The sequence below is a fragment of the Ovis canadensis genome, chromosome 3 (genome assembly GCF_042477335.2).
Source record: "Ovis canadensis isolate MfBH-ARS-UI-01 breed Bighorn chromosome 3, ARS-UI_OviCan_v2, whole genome shotgun sequence".
Taxonomy (NCBI): domain Eukaryota; kingdom Metazoa; phylum Chordata; class Mammalia; order Artiodactyla; family Bovidae; genus Ovis; species Ovis canadensis.
The window spans coordinates 3,728,027-3,748,236 of record NC_091247.1 but is presented as its reverse complement, the minus strand read 5'-3'; the positions used below and the strand labels follow the sequence as shown (position 1 = coordinate 3,748,236).

General features: G+C 58.5%; 1 protein-coding gene across 1 annotated transcript; it reads left to right on the top strand.

Annotated features, from left to right (window-relative positions):
• Window positions 1-2,165: 2,165 nt before the first annotated feature.
• Window positions 2,166-5,887, top strand: LOC138438014 (odorant-binding protein 2b-like). Its single transcript, XM_069586265.1, has 6 exons — window positions 2,166-3,381; window positions 3,644-3,714; window positions 4,257-4,367; window positions 4,993-5,094; window positions 5,341-5,367; window positions 5,712-5,887. The coding sequence occupies exons 2-5, from the start codon at window positions 3,678-3,680 to the stop codon at window positions 5,364-5,366; spliced, it is 276 nt and encodes a 91-aa protein (XP_069442366.1). The 5' UTR covers window positions 2,166-3,381; window positions 3,644-3,677; the 3' UTR covers window position 5,367; window positions 5,712-5,887.
• Window positions 5,888-20,210: the final 14,323 nt, after the last annotated feature.

Here is a 20,210-nt window from a genome sequence, read left to right as displayed (position 1 = left end):
TGAAAGTGAAAGTTTGCTCAGTCGTGTCCGACTCTCTGCAACCCCACAGACTACATGGTGCATGGAATTCTCCAGGCCAGAATACTGGAGTTGGTAGCCTTTCCCTTCTCCAGGGGATCTTCCCAACCCAGGGCTCGAACCCAGGTCTCCCGCATTGCGGGCGAATTCTTTACCCGGTGAGCCACCAGGGAAGCCCAAGAATACTGGAGTGGGTAGCCTATCCCTTCTCCAGCATATCTTCCTGACCCAGAAATTGAACCGGGGTCTCCTGCATTGCAGGCGGATTCCTTACCAACTGAGCTATCAGGGAAGCCCAGATGGGGAGGTAGAAAACGCAATAAAGGGAGTTTCAATGAGAATGTTCTCACTGTGGGCAACTGGGACTCAGTCTTCCTGAGGACCTCTGAGAAATGGGTGGGATCACGTCAGATTGTCTCACTGTGGAGTGAGGAGCCCAAGGTATGTAGCCCCTGAGCTCCGCTCCATGCGGACTGGGCATGTCCATTCACCTGCACGTCGGCTATGACCCATGTGTATCGGGGAGGCCCAGAAGAAGTGGTGCTAGGAGTGGAGGCAGGAAGGTGGTCTGCGTGCAGGAGCCACGCACTGCATCAGCTCAGTCCCACGACCACCGCTCGCCCTGCTCCAGTGCGGATGCGCTCAGGCTTCACAGGAATCCGCTCTGGTCAGTTCTGGAACTGAAGCTTCTGGGCGGCTCTGACCACAGGCCCTGAGACGCTGTCCAGGGGTGGTGAGCGGAGCCAGCTGCAGCCCCACGGCCAGCCTCCTCTCCCACCCCCACGCACGCCCCTCCAGGATCCAGGAAGAACACAGCTGGACACCTGGGCTGGGTTCCGCCCGCCAGGGCACAGCGCCGTGGAGGAGGACCGGAGGGCCTGGAGGGCTTGGGTCGCACCCCGCAGAGGGCGGGGGCGGCACCCCATTCTCCCCGGGAGACCTGCCTGTGTCCAGGGTTTCCTCAAGGCCTGAATGGAGCCTGTCACTGTCATAAATGCTTAGATTAGGGACTCTCAGGTAATAACCCAGATCCAGGTTCTCTGGGGAACGTGCAGGAGAATAGGGAAGAGGAAAAGCTCTCTCATGATCCGGAGACACGAGCCTGCTTGCTAAGGTCAGGCCCTTAGTAAGGACCCCGCCCTTTTCCGCTCCCAGGGAGGGTGGACTTTGTGCTTAGCAGTTCCTTCCCAGATGCGGTAATTACTGGGTCCCGCCAGCCCTTCCGTGCAGCCCCTGGGGGTTATGGAGAGGCTGATCATTATTATTGAGCCAGTACTTGGGGTGGACCATCTACAGCCGTGTCCAGCCTTGGGCCAACAAGGCACAAAGAAGCCATTGTGTGTCCCCAGCACCTGCCTGTGGGGCCTGGGTCAGCATGGGTCTCAGAGCAGGTGACTCAGACCCAGGACCCACACGGTCAGGGAGGAGGGAAGCCAGTATCTCGTTAGAGGGCAGCCGGCGCTGAGGCTAACGGAGCCGGGCGCAGGGAGGCTCAGCCTGGACCCCTGAGCCCCAGCCCACTTGTGGCTGGTTTGCGCCTTACTCAGCCCGTTTATCCAAATGGAATAGGATGCAAGGCCTGTCCTGGGGGGACACAGGGGTCAAAGCTGGTGGGAGAGGGGAAGGTCCGGGGTGGTCGGGGCTCTGGAAGGATGAAAGAAGTCAGGGAGTGGCATGAGTGTGGGTCCCACTCCAGGCAGGAGGGTGCAAGGCAGAGCCCAGGTTTGCTGAGCCTCCTACGTGCCCAGGGGCCGGCACTCATGGGTCCTCCCACGGCTCATAGGACCCAGAGCCACAGAAGTATGGGTTCCCCTCAGAGAGCGAGCCTCTGAGGCCCCAGAGACCCAGTCACTAGTTTATTCTTTTAGCCACAAACATCCTGTGACCGCCTACCACGTGGCCGGAGCCCCCACCTTGGGGAACTACAGGTGCAGCAGGGCAGATGGGCGGTGAACCCTCATGTGCAGGAACGAGCCGCCCCACTGGGAGGAGAGCACACGTTCACCTGGAAACCCAGCCTCGCCTCGGGGTCCGGAGTGAGGGGCTGGGAGGCTGGGTTCCTCCTCTGGGGCCCCAGGGTGGGACACTCTGAAGAGGAGATATCCAGACTGACCCCAGGTCATAAACCAGCACCCCCAGCCCCACGAGGATCTGGGGTTTGCTTCCCAGGCCTGGGATCAGCCAGGGCACGGGTGCCAGGTATGTGAGAAGTCGGCTCTGGGGACCCTGGGACTCCACCAATCACACCCCGCGTGTCCCTTCTGAAGCTCAGTCCCTTCAGTGGGCTCCCAGAGAGCGTGCCTAAGATCTTAGCCCAGGGTTCCGGGAGGGGCGCGGAGGAGGAGGGGAGGAAGCCTTGACCTTCGCTCTGGGCTCAGGGCAGAGACATGAGCGGCCCCCTTGCCCCGCACCCCCCGGCTGTCCGTCCTCCAGATGGCTGTCTGTGAGCCAGCACCCTCGGGAGGCGGACCCAGGACAGCACTGCGTGTCTTTCACTCTGGGGCACCCGCCCCTCAGACTCCAGTGCTGAGCACACACACACCCCTGACGAGGACTGGGCCGGGGTGCTGGGTGGGCGGGGCGGGGTCCGTGCCAGGCTCTCCGGGTATAAACAGCTGCCTCGTGTGGAGCCGGCACAACTTTCCCCAGACCCCCAGACCCGCCGGCAGCTGGGAGCCCAAAGCCCCAGAGATGAAGGCCCTGCTCCTGCCCATCGCCCTCAGCCTGCTTGCTGCCCTGAGGGCCCAGGACCCCCCATCCTGCCCTCTGGAGCCCCAGAAGGTGAGCCTGGTGGAGGGGAAGGCAGTGACCTGTGGGGGCTGCGTGACCAGGCCCGTCTCAGGAGGAGGGCCCTGGCCTCAGGCTCCCTACAGGAAGGGGTCGGGGGGCAGGGGGCTCTCTGTCCGCCTCTCAGTCAAGCCCCTGCTCAGCCCAGGGCTGCCCGGGGAGCAGCTCCAGCTCAGGGCCCAGGGAAGCGACTCCTGGGACCCCCGATGGCACGGCTGCACCCTCCGCAGAGAAGACACATCAGGTGCGGAAGCTGCTCCCGGAAGAAGATGGGCATCCTGCCTCTGTCTAGCACTGGGAGCCCCGCACGCCGGGTTGTTCCAACCGACACTCGGGGTGCAGACGTGCTGGAGCCCAGCCTGCACTGGGGGAGGCAGGTGGTGGGTGCGGACGCGAACCTGGCCTGCCCCACGCAGGAGGCTCACAGCCCCGCCTTGCTCAGATCGCAGGAACTTGGTATGTGAAGGCCATAGTGACTGACGGGGACCTGCCTAAGGAGACGAGATCCAGGAAGGTGTCCCCGGTGACGGTGACGGCCCTGGGCGGCGGGGACCTGGAGCTCAGGTTCACCTTCCGGTGCGTGTCGCCACACCCCCCGCCACTGCACTGAGGTCCCCTCCCCTCCCCTTAAGCGCCTGTCAGGACACCTCTTCCCACCCAGGTTGCAGTGTTTGCTAAGATTTGCATCTCCTGGACCTCGAGGGGAAAAAGTCCCAGGAGGCAGGGGTCAACGGTGCCATCTGGCGGACGCTGGGCAAGAGGCCCACGTGCCAGGCGAGCTCGGGTGAGCCCAGGCGTGATTGCGGAGCGTGGCTCCTTTGCTCCTCGTGTGTCCCAGGAAGGAGGCCCGCTGCCATGAGAAGACAGCAAGGATGCAGCCAACCGGGGAGCCTGGCAAATACAGCTCCAGTGAGTCCCTGCCCGTCCCCGCCCCGCAAGCAGAGCCCCGGCCTCGCCCTCCCCGCGGGCGTCCTCGCTGCCCGGGGTCCCCACCCTGACCCCACTCAGAGTCTGACCCCTCCCTTCCCAGGGGTTTCATCCTGACAGCAGACACCAGATGGGACAAGTGTGTCCACAGCAGGATGAAGGGACCCCTCACCTTCCTCTGGGTGGTCCTGGCCGTCCACTCCACGGGGAAGCAAGGTGCAGGATGGGGAAGCACGCGAGGCAGCTGCTGGAGCCTGCAGGGTCCAGCCAAGCATCCAAACCCTCCAGCCTCTCTGACTCCGCACCTCCTGTTGAGACTTTCCTAGGAGGAGGCTCTTCCCCAAGGTTGGGCCTTGGCAGCAGCATGTCCATGGGGTCCTTGGATGACAGGGAGCTGAGTACGGCTAGGGTGTCGAGAAGTCCGAATGTTCCAGAAAGCTCCTTATTGTGGTCTCCAGTATGTTCTCTAATGTCCAGGTCAGGGACTGAGACAGTCAAGACGCGTTTTCTCTGTCCGTCCACAGATGGCGGCAAGAAGCACATGTACATCCTGGAACTGCCCGTCGAGGGCCACTGCGTCCTTTACTGTGAAGGCCAGCGCCAGGGGAAACCGGTCCGCGTGGGGAAGCTCATAGGTGAGGGTCCCCCTCCTGCCCTCGGATCCCCGTGTCCTGACCCGCCCCAAGGCCTCTGCCTCCAGAAGCCGGGGGAACCGCACCGGCCACTCCTGGTTCCAGAATACAGACCACGTGGTCCGTGTGCGCCCAGCACAGTTCACGGCCCGGGCAGCCAGGCCAGGCTCCTTCTGGGACTTGACCGCCCTCGGGGTCACTGCACATGCAAAGTCCCGCTTCCTGGGGTCTCGGGCCAGGGCTTGGTCAGCGTGGGGGAGGCAGGAGGCGCTGACGGAGGAATTTTCGGGGCAGGGACCCTCACGGGGGTGACGGCCGGTGTTCTCTGGTCAGAGGGCAGCGCAGTTCCTCTGGGAGAGAAGCCCTTCCAGGTCAGGGGTCTGACCCTGCAGGTGGCTCTGGGATCCAGCCTGAGTTCCCCCGGAGCCCCCAGGGACTCAGGTGTCCCCCAGGGCTTCCCCACCTCCTTCCCCGGGACCTGTTGGCTGGGAGGGGCCCGTCTCCTCCGCACCTGCTCGGCATCCACCCCAGGCTGAGCCCTCCGGCCCTGCGCCCTCCCCGGGAGCTGGGACGGACCCTGCTTCCGGGTGTCCCCCGAAGCCTGACTCACCGGGCGCCTGGCCTGCAGGTAGGAATCCCGATGTGAACCCAGAGGCTCTGGAGGCTTTTAAGAAATTTGCACAGCGCAAGGGATTGTCCCTGGAGGACATCTTCACACCTGAGCAGACGGGTGAGGGGCCGGCCCTGCGGCATCCCTGGGTCCCCTCTACGTCCTCTTCACGCCCTGGGTCCCTCCCTCCGTCCCCTCCCGCACCTCCCCAGCCCCTCCCTGGGGAGACATCAGCGCTGTGATGGGTCACAGAGAGCCCCGAGGGACCCCGCTCTGGGTCTCCGTGACCCACATCTGGGCTACAGGCGGTGAGGGGTCTGGGCCCCTGTGTGGGGCGTCTTCTCACTCCTGGGTTTGTCTCTACAGAAAGCTGCAAGCCTGAAAGTGACTAGGGTGAGTGGTCCTTGAAGCAATCGAAGGTCGGTTCAGTGGGGTGTCAGGGTCCACCAGGCTCCCCAGGGCAGGCAAGAGGGACCCCGCATGGCCAGGAGGGGGGGAGGTCTCTGCTCTGAGGGCTCCTCCGGCCGGCCCCACCCTGCAGGGTCTGTTCCTGGGCTGCACTCCACACGTAGGCACCTTCTCTGTGCTCAGGGCTCACTGTTGGGTAACTCAGGACATCTGTGCCCGCTCAGCTGTGTCCCCGGTGGCGGGTGCATTCCACTCCCCACGCTGCAGCCCTGGGGGCAGGGAGAGCCCCGTTTGCCCCCTTCCTCCATGACCTTTCCCCTCCTCTCCAGGGCAGGGGGCACCAGGCTCCACAGCAGCCCCCGGCAGCGCCATCAGGACCTGCCATCCTGCGGGACATGGGAGGAGCCCCTGGAACCTGGGCCTCCCTACCCCCTACTCTCCTGCCCCGCTTTCTCGCCCAGCCCTGCCTCCCCTCTCCTGGCTTCAAATAAAAGGCTTCAGTGTCCCCGGGGGCTCTGCCTGTCTGTGGGGCCCCTCAGGGGGTGAGAGGGGAGGACAGGGAGGTGGAAGCCTTGCAGGAGGGACCAGAGGACCCGCTTGTGTCCTGGGTCCCGGTGGTGTGTGTCTCTGTCCGATGGGCCTGGGGGTCCCGGGAGAAGCAGGTGCTGGCAGCTCTGCCCAAGGTCCCGGGTGGTCTCTGCAGGTCTGATGCCCACAAGCTCAGGTTTGGGTGGTCATGAAGATGGGAGAGGATGTGATGCCCACTAGCGCAGGTTTGGGTGGTTGTGTGGTTGGGGGAGGGGTCTAATGCCCAGGAGCGCAGGTTTGGGTGGTCCTGTGGTTAGGGGGAGGGCTGTGATACCTATGAGCCCAGGTTTGGGTGGTTGTGTGGTTGGGATGAGGGGTCTAATGCCGAGGAGCACAGGCTTTGTGTGGTCCTGTGGTTGGGGAAGGTGTGAGAGTGTCAGGATCAGCCCCAGGCCCAGGTGGGGACACGTGTGAGGTGGGGATCGCCCAGCCCCCGGGCCCCCACAAGCTGGAGGTCGAGGTGGGAGTAAGAGGGGCCAGGCTGGCCCAGGCGCACAGGACAAGGATGGCCCGACACTAGGCCCCAGACCCGGACGACTCTGCTGGTCCCCCCACCCAGGCCTGGCTGCACACAGGCGCTGTCCCTGGGCTGTCCCCGCATCAGCAGGGACCTCTGGCCTCTTCTGACGGTGACCCCGCAGTTTCCCCCTATCCCCCTGGGGCCTGGCAACGTGCCGCCTGACAGCCAGCCGATGGCGACCAGGGTCTCCTTTCTCGTGGTGGGAGGCGGATCCCAGCCCAGCCTCCCTGGAGACTGGGGATAAGGGGTCCCTCCACATAGGGTCGGTGAGATTCCCCGAGTTTCATGTCCCCCCAGTCCCCAGTGGGGTGGCTAGCTCTCCCAGGCCCTCCTGGACACAGCAGGCCCCACGTGGAGATACCAGGTTTCGGGCACTCGGAGTGTTCCTTGCTGACAAGGAGACACTGGGCCGGGGTCCCCCTTCGGTGTGAGCCTCTCATCAATGTGGGGGCTCCCGGGGCCCAGACCATCGCAGGCCTTGGTGGCATACGTCCACTTTCTGTCGTGACAACTCTCCTGGCCCCACTGTCCCCGCAACAGTGCAAGACCATCATGCCGGGAGTCCAACCGGGGGTCACGGTGAAGGCTGCCTGGTCCTCGGGCTCCTGTCTTGGGATCCAGGCCGGGCACCATCTGTCCACTTGGTACTGACCTGTCCCTAAGCGATGGGTCCCTTCTGATCTGGCTCTCCCCAGGGAGGCAGAGAAGGGGCTGGGAGCTGGCAGGGCCAGGGCTCAGAGTCCTGATATTCGGGGCTAAGACTTGTGGTGGGGGTGCGAGGACCTGCCCGGTGACAGTCCTGCTCAGACCTGCCCAAGAGGCCTCCCTCCACCTCACCTGGAGAAACCTGGGCTGAGCAGGGGGGCCCTGTGTCCAGCTCCAGCTTCTACGGAGACTGTTTTAGGGGTCTGTCTTCCTGGGGAGAGGCCGCAGGGCCCACATGGAGACGCTCTTCTCTGTCTGGGAACCAAGCCCGGCTCTGCCCCAGTGTCATGAGTTCCTCAACCCCCGGGCCTGCGCTGGGCTGGGGGCTATGGGGAGGATGGTCAGGGCAAAATGAGCTGGGGGCAGCAGGGTCTGAACAGAATCCTGTAAGCGCGTGTTCCGCGGGAGGGACCAGGAGGACCTCAGGTGGCTGTGTCCCAGGGCTTGTGTCCCGCCATCAACCACTGAGCTTGTCCCCAGCTGGACCTGGCTCTGGTGTGGAGGCTGAGGAGTGGCACCCAAACAAAACCGGCCCCACAGGCTGGACTGACCCTCAAGGTCTCCTGGCCGCTGCCCTTCCCCCCCGAGGCCCCCCAGGGGTGGGGCAACCCAGCCTTTCCTTCCCACCTGCACACCGCGTGGGGCGGCCAGCCTGCGTCCATTCCCGGTCACTCACATGGCAGCACCTCATCCATGTAAGGAGCAGCCCGACCCGCACTTCTGGTTTGAAGGTGTCGGGGAGAATCTTCTGGATCTCGCTGCTCTCCTCCCTGGAAACCGGGTGTTGGGACCTGACCTGAGCCATGACAGGCTCAACAGGCCACACTAGGCCTAAGCCTCAGGTTCTTGTGAGCATGAGTCATAATTCTGGGAAGCCCCACCAAGGTCCCCGATAACACCAAGGTCCCCGATGACACCAAGGTCCCCCTCGATGACGCCAAGGTTAAGTCAATCACCACGATGACCCAAGGTTGAGTCAATCACCACACGCCAACTACACTATTGCTGAGACAAAAGACCACCTGTATATAAGCAGCTGTGATTCAGAGCTCAGGGCCCTCGTCAAGATTCCACTGTGCTGGATGAGACTTGGGCCCTAGCTCAAGCTAGCAATAAACCCCTTTATGCTTTTGCTTTGCTGTGGACATTTTATTCTCTCAGTTCTGGGGACTCGGACACTGGGCATAACACCGGGATCAGCGTCCATGGCACGTCCAAGGCCTCACCGTGCACTCAGCAGGCGGAGAAGACCCACACCCAAGGGGCTGGCCCTGCAGGGTTCGCCCACCTCCACCCCGTCTACTTCTCGGGTCAGCCTCCAGGGGTCCCAGCCCATAGGTAGTGGGCTGCCCAGGCCACAGCAGCCAGCAGAGAGCACGGGTCATGGCACCTTTGCTCCCCGTCAGGCTCAGACACTCCAGGGGGCCCCTCACCTGCTTCTGGGAGGCACAGCCTCCCCGCCTCACCCCCTCCACCACCTCATTCCAGAACATTTTCATCGCCCTGGAAATGCTCCTCACCCTATGAGCAATCACTCCCCCATTCCTCCTCCCCCACCCCCGAATCCTGGAGACCACCCTGGAGACACCCGGATATCCCCCATTACCTCCTCTGTACGTTTCTTATCAGTGAAGTTGTATCATACGTGGCCTTTCGTGCACCTCTTTCACCCAGCGTGACGTTTCAGGCTCATCCATGTGGCAGGTGTGGCAGAACCACATTCCTTTTATGGATGAAGGTACACCGCTGTGGCTGGACCACATACAGCTATCCATTCTTCAGGATGGGTTGTTTGCTTCGTTTGGCTCAGGGAATAAAGCCGGAGAACAGGCTTGGCCATGGACTCGAGTCCTGGTCTGTACTTCTTTTGGGTCAGGTAAGCCATGCAGATGACACCACCCTTATGGCAGAAAGTGAAGAGGAATTAAAAAGCCTCTTGATGAAAGTTTCTGAAAGAGGAGCGTGAAAAAGGTGGCTTAAAGCTCAACATTCGGAAAACTAAGATCATGGTATCTGGTCCCATCACTTCATGGCAAATAGACGGGGAAACAGTGGAAACAGTGTCAGACTTTATTTTGGGGGGCTCCAAAATCACTGCAGATGGTGATTACAGCCATGAAATGAAAAGACACTTACTCCTTGGAAGGAAAGTATGACCAACCTAGATTATATATTGAAAAGCAGAGACATTACTTTGCCAACAAAGGTCCGTCTAGTCAGTTCAGTTCAGTTCAGTCGCTCAGTTGTGTCCACTCTGCAACCCCATGAATTGCAGCACGCAAGGCCTCCCTGTTCATCACCATCTCCCGGAGTTCACTCAAACTCATGTCCATCGAGTCCGTGATGCCATCCAGCCATCTCATCCTCTGTCGTCCCCTTCTCCTCCTGCCCCCAATCCCTCCCAGCATCAGAGTCTTTTCCAATGAGTCAACTCTTCACATGAGGTGGCCAAAGTATTGGAGTTTCAGCTTTAGCATCATTCCTTCCAATGAACACCCAGGACTGATCTCCTTCAGAATGGACTGGTTGGATCTCCTTGCAGTCCAAGGACTCTCAAGAGTCTTCTCCAACACCACAGTTCAAAAGCATCAATTCTTCAGTGCTCAGCTTTCTTCACAGTCCAACTCTCACATCCATACATGACCACTGGAAAAACCATAGCCTTGACTAAACGGACTTTTGTTGGCAAAGTAATACCTCTGCTTTTCAACGTGCTATCTAGGTTGGTCATAAACTTTCCTTCCAAGGAGTAAGCGTCCTTTAATTTCATGGCTGCAATCACCATCTGCAGTGATTTTGGAGCACCCAAAGATAAAGTCTGACACTGTTTCCCCATCTATTTCCCATGAAGTGATGGGACCGGATGCCATGATCTTAGTTTTCTGAATGTTGAACTTTAAGCCAACTTTTTCACTCTCCTCTTTCACTTTCATTAAGAGACTTTTTAGTTCCTCTTCACTTTCTGCCATAATGGTGGTGTCATCTGCATATCTGAGCTTATTGATATTTCTCCCGGCAATCTTGATTCCAGCTTGTGCTTCTTCCAGCCCAGCGTTTCTCATGATGTACTCTGCATATAAGTTAAATAAGCAGGGTGACAATATACAGCCTTGACGTACTCCTTTTCCTATTTGGAACCAGTCTGTTGTTCCATGTCTAGTTCTAACTGTTGCTTCCTGACCTGCATACAGATTTCTCAAGAGGCAGGTCAGGTGGTCTGGTATTCCCATCTCTTGAAGAATCTTCCACAGTTTATTGTGATCCACACAGTCAAAGGCTTTGGCATAGTCAATAAAGCAGAAATAGATGTTTTCCTGGAACTCTCTTGCTCTTTCGATGATCCAGCGGATGTTGGCAATTTGATCTCTGGTTCCTCTGCCTTTTCTAAAACCAGCTTGAACATCTGGAAGTTCATGGTTCATGTATTGCTGAAGCCTGGCTTGGAGAATTTTGAGCATTACTTTACTAGCATGTGAGATGAGTGCAACTGTGTGGTAGTTTGAGCATTCTTTGGCATTGCCTTTCTTTGGGATTGGAATGGAAACTGACCTTTTCCAGTCCTATGGTCACTGCTGAGTTTTCCAAATTTGCTGGCATATTGAGTGCAGCACTTTCACAGCATCATCTTTCAGGATTAGAAACAGCTCAACTGGAATGCCATCACCTCCACTAGCTTTGTTCGTAGTGATGCTTTCTAAGGCCCACTTGACTTCACATTCCAGGATGTCTGGCTCTAGGTGAGTGATCACATCATCATGATTATCTGGGTCATGAAGATCTTTTTTGTACAGTTCTGTGTATTTTTGCCACCTCTTCTTAATATCTTCTGCTTCTGTTAGGTCCAGACCATTTCTGTCCTTTATCAAGCCCATCTTTGAATGAAATGTTCCCTTGGTATCTCTAATTTTCTTGAGGAGATCTCTAGTCTTTCCCGTTCTGTTGTTTTCCTCTGTTTCTTTGCATTGATCACTGAGGAAGGCTTTCTTATCTCTTCTTGCTATTCTCTGGAACTCTGCATTCAGATGCTTATATCTTTCCTTTTCTCCTTGGCTTTTCGCCTCTCTTCTTTTCACAGCTATTTGTAAGCCTTCCCCAGACAGCCACTTTGCTTTTTTGCATTTCTTTTCCATGGGGATGGTCTTGATCCCTGTCTCCTGTACAATGTCACGAACCTCAGTCCATAGTTCATCAGGCACTCTATCTATCAGATCTAGGCCCTTAAATCTATTTCTCACTTCCACTGTAGAATCATAAGGGATTTGATTTAGGTCATACCTGAATGGTCTAGCGGTTTTCCCTACTTTCTTCAATTTCAGTCTGAATTTGACAATGAGGAGCGCATGATCTGAGCCACAGTCAGCTCCTGGTCTTGTTTTTGCTGACTGTATAGAGCTTCTCCATCTTTGGCTGCAAAGAATATAATCAATCTGATTTTGGTGTTGACCATCTGGTGATGTCCATGTGTAGAGTCTTCGTTTGTGTTGTTGGAAGAGGGTGTTTGCTATGACCAGTGCATTTTCTTGGCAAAATTCTATTAGCTTTTGTCCTGCTTCATTCCGCATTCCAAGGCCAAGTTTGCCTGTTACTCCAGGTGTTTCTTGACTTCCTACTTTTGCATTCCAGTCCCCTATAATGAAAAGGACGTATTTTTTGAGTGTTAGTTCTAAAAGGTCTTGTAGGTCTTCATAGAACCGTTCAACTTCAGCTTCTTCAGCATTACTGGTTGGGGCATAGACTTGGATAACTGTGATATTGAATGGTTTCCTTGGAAATGAACAGAGATCATTCTGTCATTTTTGAGATTGCATCCAAGTACTGCATTTCGGACTCTTTTGTTGACCATGATGGCTACTCCATGTCCGAGGTCAGGGCAGAAGTCGGGAGGACCCCATGCCCGAGGGGCGGCGGCCATCTAGTCAAGGCTATGGTTTTTCCAGTGGTCATGTATGGATGTGAGAGTTGGACTATAAAGAAAGCTGAGCACCAAAGAATTTATGCTTTTGAACTGTGGTATTGGAGAAGACTCTTGAGAGTCCCTTGGACTGCAAGGAGATCCAACCAGTCTATTCTAAAGGAGATCAGTCCTGGGTGTTCATTGGAAGGACTGATGCTGAGGCTGAAACTCCAATACTTTGGCCACCTCATGTGAAGAGTTGACTCATTGGAATAGACCCTGATGCCTGAGGGATTGGGGGCAGGAGGAGAAGAGGACGACAGAGGATGAGATGGTTGGATGGCATCACCGACCCAATGCACATGAGTTTGGGTGAACCCCGGGAGTTGGTGATGGACAGGGAGACCTGGTGTGCTGCGATTCATGGGGTCGCAAAGAGTCGAACACAACTGAGTGACTGAACTGAACTGAACTGAAGCCAACTAAGTGCTGCAGGCGCTCAGCACAGCCTCCTGGGGGTTCCTATTCCCCTTCACAAGCTTGATGTCTCTTGGTCCTTCTGTCTGATGACCCAGCCCAAAGACGCTGGGGGTGTTAGTTCTGCCACAGATTCTGAGTGCAGAAGCCACAGTGGTTATTTATTTATATATATATGTGTGTGTGTGTGTGTGTGTATGCACATATATATATATATATATTTAGCAACCAAACAACAGCTTCCCAGGTGCGCTGGTGGTAAAGAACGCAGGAGACAAAAGAGTCGCAGGTTCAATCGTTGGGTTGGGAAGACCCCTTGGAGGAAGGCATGGCAACCCACTCCAGTATTCTTGCCTGGAGAATCCCCATGGACAGAGGAGCCTGGTGAGGTACAGTCTGTGGGGTCACAGGAAGTCGGACACGACCACAGGGACAGCACAAACCATAGCAACATTCATCATTTATTTGGCTTTGATGGGTCTTAGTCATAGCATGTGGGATCTAGTTTCCCGACCAGGGATCGAGCCCAGCCCCCCTGCATTGGGAGGGCAGAGTCTTAGCCACTGGACCACTAGTCAGGATTCTTAACTACAAATACTAGATAGGACTCCAGCTGATTTAAAGAGAAAAACAGTTCAATGAGATTCACGGGAATCTGGACATTCTGACTGGATCCATGCACAGGAACCGGGGGGCAGTGGTCTGCCAGGGACATCCCCACCCCCACTTTAGGAAGAGCCTGGACTGCTGGTCACACTGGGCCTTCAGACCCTGGGCTGCGGCCTCAGGCATCACTGGTTCTGGACCCGTACTGTGTTATCTTGAAGACAGCTTCGTTTCAGAGGCCTGGCCTCCAAACTGTGCCAGGACATACTTCTGTTATTTTAAAACATCAACATTGTGTGTGTCCACGTAGACTCACACTTAAGGACACACAGACACACTCACACAGGCCACTGTCGTGCCCACAGGCGAGCTTCTCATCTCAGGCTGAATTACCCGCTCTGAAAGCCCACCTGGAGGTCCTGCCTTCAGTCCCGAGAGGCCTGGGCCAGCTCCTCCCAGAGACCACCCCCACCCCAGCCTTTCCTGAGCCCTGCCCCTCATGAGTGGACACCCAGACGCCCTCCTGAAGGGGCTGACGTGCTCCACTCACACCATCTGCCCACAGACCGGCGCACCAGCTCCTCCTCGGGCTCCGGGCAGAACCCGTCTGCTCTCCTTCCCGGCTCTAGAGCTGCCAGCTCCACGGCCCGTGGCCCCTCCATCCACCATCAGACCCCACAGAGTCCCATGGAGCCCCTGCACCGAGTTCTCTGACAGCCCACCCCACGTCCTCCCTGCCTGGTCCCTCCCGCCCCCTCCCCATATCAGGGGTGATGGCACTGGGCCTGGGCACACTAGGATCATCTCTGTCTGACGCTGAGCTGCCCGGCCCTCTGGTCCAGCCCCGCCTTCAGGTCTTTACCACGAGCCTCACCTGGGCGTCGCCTGGCTGGCAAGGGCACGTAGGCAGCACTGCCAGGATCAGTGAGAGGGATGGTTCTGGGGCCTCTCAGGGGGCAGTGCCCACTCCAGGCTGATTCCATGGAGCAGAGGTTCCTTCCTGCCATCCGACAGCGAGGAGGGGCCACTGCATGTGAGGAGCCACAAGCGGGGGACACACAGAAGGGCTGAGCCCCTCGGGAGCAGCGGGGGGACCTCCCAGGAGGGGAGCCCTGGCCTCTCGTGACCTCAGGGTGGTGTGCCCCCAGCAGGGTGGCTGCACGGTCGGGGGAGGGGTCATAGAAGGTTCTGGGGTCTGGGGGGGATGGGACCACCCATCAGTGGAGTTAAGAGCTGTGCAGTGTGGGAACAGTCTGGAGCCTTCCTATGTCTGTGCACAGGCAGACACTCACACTCACGCACACTCACAGACACACATGCACATGGACAGACGTACGTACACATGTGCGTATGCACACCCAGACACACACAGATATACCCTCTCACACGGACACATATCCATGCACACCTGAGCATGTAAGCTCACACACACGCGGGTGAGCGTGTGGACACCCGTGAACACACAGGTACATACGTGCATAGTATAGGCACACATACGTGTACACGTGCCCAAACACAGACATACACATAGGTGCACGGGAGTGAGACAACACCATTTAAACCTGGGTGGAAAGTTCTGGGAGCAGAAAGGCAGAGGAATGGGGGCTGGGGAAGCGAGACCTCTGTGTTTTAGTCAGTGGAGTCACCCCAGCAGCTTGGGGGAGGAGGTGGATTTGGGAGGAAGGAAGAGGGTTCAGGCTGTGAGGGGAGCTGAGAAGGGTCAGCTAGGCCTCCAGAGGGTCAGTAAGGCCTCTCAGATCCACTGGGGTACTGACCAGAGCACAGGAAAGTTGATCCAGGCTGAGATGGGCAAGGGAGCTGCTTGGAGGGCAGAGGCAAGGTAGGACCAGTGGGCAGCCTGGAGGAGGTGCTCAGAGCCAGCCTGAAGCTGGTCAGGAGGTCTGGGGATATCGGGGCATCAACTCCAAGGCGGGAGCTGGAGCCTGGATGGGGACCACCTCTCCAGGGGCCTCGAGGGACCAGGGCGGGTCCAGGCTTCCTGGGACTGGGGCAGTGAAGGCCACAGGGTGGGAGCGGGGAGCAGAAGGAAGCCGCTGTCTTATCTCCTGGCTCTGAACCCAGAGGCACTGCTTCCCGTTCTGATAACATTCTCCTCCCAGACAAGGCTTCTCTGGACTTGTCCGACCTGAGAGCCAGGGAAGCTAATGACATGATTGAGAACCTCCATTCACAGGATCCAAAGAAAATGATGTTTCCACTCCCAACCCGCTGGACTGAGGGGCCTTTGTGAAGGGGAGGGGGTGGGGCCTCCGGTCCAGGGATAAATGGGTGACCCCAAGGCCAGGCACCCCTGGAGCAGTCATGGGGACCCCAGCCAGGCAGCTGCCCCTCCTGACGGCCGGGCTGGGTCTGCTCTCCGTGCTGGGGGCCCAGGGGCCCCAGCTGACCCCCACCAGCATTCAGGAGGTGAGGGGCTCTGAGAGGGTGGGGTCGTGGGACGAGCATGGCCCAGGTCAGGCGCCTGTGCTGGGCTAGGGTCCCAGTCCTGCTGCTCCCACCCTGGGCGGACTTGGCCAGAGTCCCCTGTCTGTGTCTTTGGGGACGTGTCCAGGCAAAGGAGAGGGCTTCCTCCAGGGCCCGGGGCAGTGGGGCTTCGTGAGGCCTCAGACAGATGGTTCCCGATGAGGGAACCTGCCAGCCCCGGACCTGTTTCTTTCCTTCTCAGGCTGTGTTTCCCAGAAACTTCTCTCTGCTCATCCAAGAGGACTCTAGTCTGACCGTCCACTTTGCAGGGAGAGGCTAGTGCGTGAGGGTCTATGTGAAAACCATGCATTTGTGCCAATAGCCTGTGACTCTTAAAAGCTCAGTTAAGATTTATGGTGAGACTCAGGGCCCTGGAAATGCCCTCCACCGCCAGGGCCCTGTCACCGGGGTTGAGGTGTCCGGTGTAGCCTCCTCCTCATCTTTGCTTGCCTTCACCCCATCCCCGGTGCCTCTGGGCATCCAGGCAGCTGGTCCAGGTGCCCTACGCCCCCTAGTGACCAATTAGGCACTTGCATCCCCTCCTGACCAGGGGCACCCGTCCCCCTACTGCCCATCATGCCCCTGTGTGTCTCCCTTCTCTGGGAGCTGGCCAAGCCTGTACTGAGAAAGCCAAGGCAGGCCAGGTCATGCCCTGGTTAACCCCACCCTTGTTCACGGACCAGCCCCCCCAACCCCGATCCGGCTTTTAGGAAACTTGTACATCAGGCGATGGGCAGGAAACAGGGCGATCCCCAAGGAGAAGGGGGGTCACCCCCTGCCCCCCTCCAGTTTGGGATGAACAGTCTGGGCAAGCTGCAGTTCAGGACGTCAGCTGAGCACCCCTCTCCCACACCTTCCCTCACCCACTGTTGGGTCCTTGGCCCCAACCCTCTGTGTGGGAAACAGGCCCGCCACCCGCTGGAGCCCTCGGCCCAGTCCCTCCCTGTTGGACAGCGGCCTCCTGAAGCCCTGATCCTGTGGCTTCGCTCCCCCAGACCCATGGAACCATGGGGACCTCGCCCAGCCCGACGTGAGCACCATGGGAGCCTGTCCACCACTCCCTGCGGGCCTCATGCACCCCTTCCTGTGGAAGCTTCAGCCTGGCCCTGGTCTGGTTCCCATGCGGCCACAGAGGCCTGTGCTCAGGGCTCTGGGGTCAGTGAGCAGACCGGGCAGGAGCCAGGCGGATCCAAGGCTGGGGATTCAGGCGATGTGAAGGACTGGGAGGTCTGAGATGGACCCCTACCGGGGCCACCCCAGCACCGGGAGAGAGTGGTCTGAGCCTCATTCGTTTGGGGTAAAAACTGCCCCAAATTGTCCTGGAAGTCAGTGCGGGGGTCCTTCTGACCCTGCCCTACCTGGCTTCCCTCCTGGCTGGGACCACCTGGGAACACAGGGAAGGGGCGAGCCGGCCATGGGAAGCCAGCCATCACGGGGAAGGACGGGCCGGGCGGCCGAGGGCCTTTGGAAACCGGCCGAGGTCTGCGGCTGGGCTGTGCACGGCGTAGCCAGCACACCAGACCTCGACCTGACCCCCTCACCTGCTTCCCCTGTTTGAACGAGGCGACCCTGTGGTGGGGACCTCACTCCAGGGCTTCAGGGAGGGGCTCTGGGAGCCTGGCAGGCAGGGTCCAAGAGCCTGGGCGGGACAGGGGCTGGCAGGGGCTGGCCGGTTGGGAGGGCGAGGCGGCCCGGCTGCGCTGTGTCCGGGCACCCGTCTGTAACTCCTGCCTTCCAGGGAGCCCATCGGATGCCTGCAGTACAAGCTGCCCTGGGTGGAGGGTCGAACCCCGGCTACTTCGGCACCTGTGAGTGGCCAGTGCCCGTTTCCCCTGAAGCAGACGGGGGTGGGGGGCGGGGCTGAGACCCTGAGGGTCCTCTTGTCACCCGCAGGATGGAGGCACAGCATCTCTACAGACTTCCTGCCGGGGAAGGGGTAGGTGGTCCTGCACTCCCAGGGCAGGATGGACGGGGCCTACTGCCCGTGGCCATGCTCATCCGAGCACCAGCGCTTTCTGAGGTCCAGGGGTCTGGCTCGGGGGTCCCGGTACCCGACTGCTCGGAGCCTGCCTGCGGGAGAGGGATTTGCAAGCTCTCTCGACGGCTCTTGTCCACCATCTCGTGTACCCATGCCCGTTGTCCGCGCCCGCGTCCAACTCAGGCACCCACCTCTTCCATGGCCCTCCACCCCGTCCTTCCTCAGTCGGCCTCTGGTCTGGTCATGCCCTGGATCGAGGGGTTCCAAACGGGGCCCCCGGGGGCCCTGGGCGATGCTGGGAGATGTCCGTGGTTGCCGTGACCAGGGAGGGAGGCGGTCCAGGTACCTGGTGGGCGGATGCTGCTCCTCACTGTGCACGGGACGAACGGGGTCGGGAAGCCCCGCCCTCGACCTTGGCATGGCAGTGACCCCGGCTGAGACGTGTCCCCGTTTTGCAGCTGCGACGCTCTGACAACCAGCTTTCCCGTTTATCCCAAGGATCTCTGAGCGTCCAGACCATCCCTCTGTGCGCTCCCCCCGTCAGGCCCATCCTTCCAGCACCCCCGATGTGCCTAGCAGGGACAGTCCATGTCATGCCCCCAGCCTCTGTGCCTACCAGGTCCCAGTGCAGCCAGGCTGGGCTAGGCAGCAAGACCCAGGGAGAGGACGCTGTCTGGGTGCCTCCCATGACTGAGACCACAGGGCCTCAGCGGCCCCCAGCCCCTGATGTCCCCTCAGTGTCCCCACTTCAGACCACATGCCCCACCATCTGGCCTCCTCGGGATATCTGGGTGGGGAAGGCCCCATCCGTGGGTACCCCCGGAGAGAGTGGGCTGGAGTCCTGAGGATATGTGGCCTGCCTGCTTGGCTGCCCAGACCCACGTCCACCCATCCCCTGCAGGCTGCTCCCCGGAGGAGAGCCCAGAGGCCCTGAGAACCTTCGAGGAGTTTGTGGAGAGGAAAGGGCTAAACAAGACAGAAATGGTCAGCCCCTCGCATGTGGGTAAGAGTCGCATCCCCCCCTCTTTTTCCTCCTGGCTGGGACCAGAGGCTCGGCCCCGGGGGTGCCCGAGGGTGTGCGTGCCCCGTCAGGCCCGCAGGCAAACGTCCACGGGGCCGCATCTGCTTGTGCAGCCGCCTGTGTTGGAGGAACGCTTAGCACCGGAGTCCACAGGACGTCACCGAGCACTGCCCGCTCCGGCCCGGGAAGCCACCCGGTCCCCCCGCAGCCAATGCCGCCCCCAGCAGGGGCGGGCGCACCCGTTTCTAACCGACGGGCAGGGGGACAGGGGACAGTGACACCGTGGTCTTTCCCCTGTAAACCCCAGGGCCCCTCACACCGCCCCCCCCACTCCAGTTTGCACAGGACAAATCTTGTGTGATTCCACCCACGTGGGGCCCCATGGAGACTGGACTAGACAGTGGGGCCAGTCACTGGCATGGGGCTGAGTGCTTCATGGGGATTTAGGGTCAGTTTGGGAAGACGAGAAAGTTCTGGAGATGACAGTGGTGGAGGCTGCCCAGCGATGGGAACGTGCTGATACCCCTGCGCTGAGCACCGAAGCGTGGTTAAGATGGCAACATTTGTGTTACTTACTTTTTCCCATAAATTCTTAAAAATATTGCGTTGATAATTGCTCTTGAGAAAACTGACATTTTTACATCGGGTTTCCTTACGCCAAGCCTTAGGCGCTGTCTTCCTTTTGAGTTGCTGCACGCATGCTCAGTCATGTCTGACTCCTTACGACCCCATGGCCTGTAGCCTACCAGACTCCTCTGTCCACGGAATCTTCCAGGACTGGAGTGGGATGCCATTTCCTACTCTAGGGGATCTTCCCAACCCAGGGATCAAACCCACGCCTCTTGTGTCTCCTGCACTGGCAAGCACGTTCTTTACCACTAACGCCGCCTGGGAAGTCAAGTTGCTAGGCGGTCCCCAAAAGGCTTTGAAAGCTCTCCTGGAAAAGTCCCTGCGCTTGTCTGTTACGCGCTGCAAGGGTTTTATTATTTTGCTCATATTCCAATTGACTCTTTACCTGCTTTAGGGCTTATAGCTGCTTGCCGCTTACCCATGTATGAAAGACACTGTTTCCTAAACTACTTTTATTTATGTTCTTTTTTCACTCTAGAACTTTATTTATTTATTTTTCAGTAACTCTGTGTTTGTCTTCTCATGAGTCATCGGATGTCTATCATTCATAGTTGACCTCTGGGTGATTTTCTCGGGCTTTCTAGACACACAAGCACATCACCTGTCTGCGGCGGTCGGTTTACTTTCCTCTTCCCAGTTTTTATACTTCCGTTTGTCCTGCTTATCTAATTGCATTAACAAATGGGCTGGTACAATATTAGGTAGTGATGGTTTTCATGGCAGACTCTTGTTGTTCCTGAAATTTAGGAAATCTGTCCGTATAGGTCACCACATGCACAGATCGAAAGAAAACTCTACGTCTATTTCACTAGATGGGAAAAGCACTTGATAAAAAGCTCCACACAACCAGAGGACCAAACCCTCCTGGCAAACTGCAAACAGAACGTCTCCTCAACCTCATGAAGTTTGTTTCTCAGAAACCTGA

What these genes read in the sequence shown, in the direction of transcription:
- LOC138438014 (XM_069586265.1), top strand. Translation starts at nt 3,678, where the DNA reads ATGCAGCCAACCGGGGAGCCTGGCAAATACAGCTCCA. An exon ending in CCGCGTGGGGAAGCTCATAG is followed by an intron (nt 4,368 to 4,992) that starts GTGAGGGTCCCC and finishes CCTGGCCTGCAG; the next exon opens with GTAGGAATCCCGATGTGAAC. An exon ending in CTTCACACCTGAGCAGACGG is followed by an intron (nt 5,095 to 5,340) that starts GTGAGGGGCCGG and finishes TTGTCTCTACAG; the next exon opens with AAAGCTGCAAGCCTGAAAGT.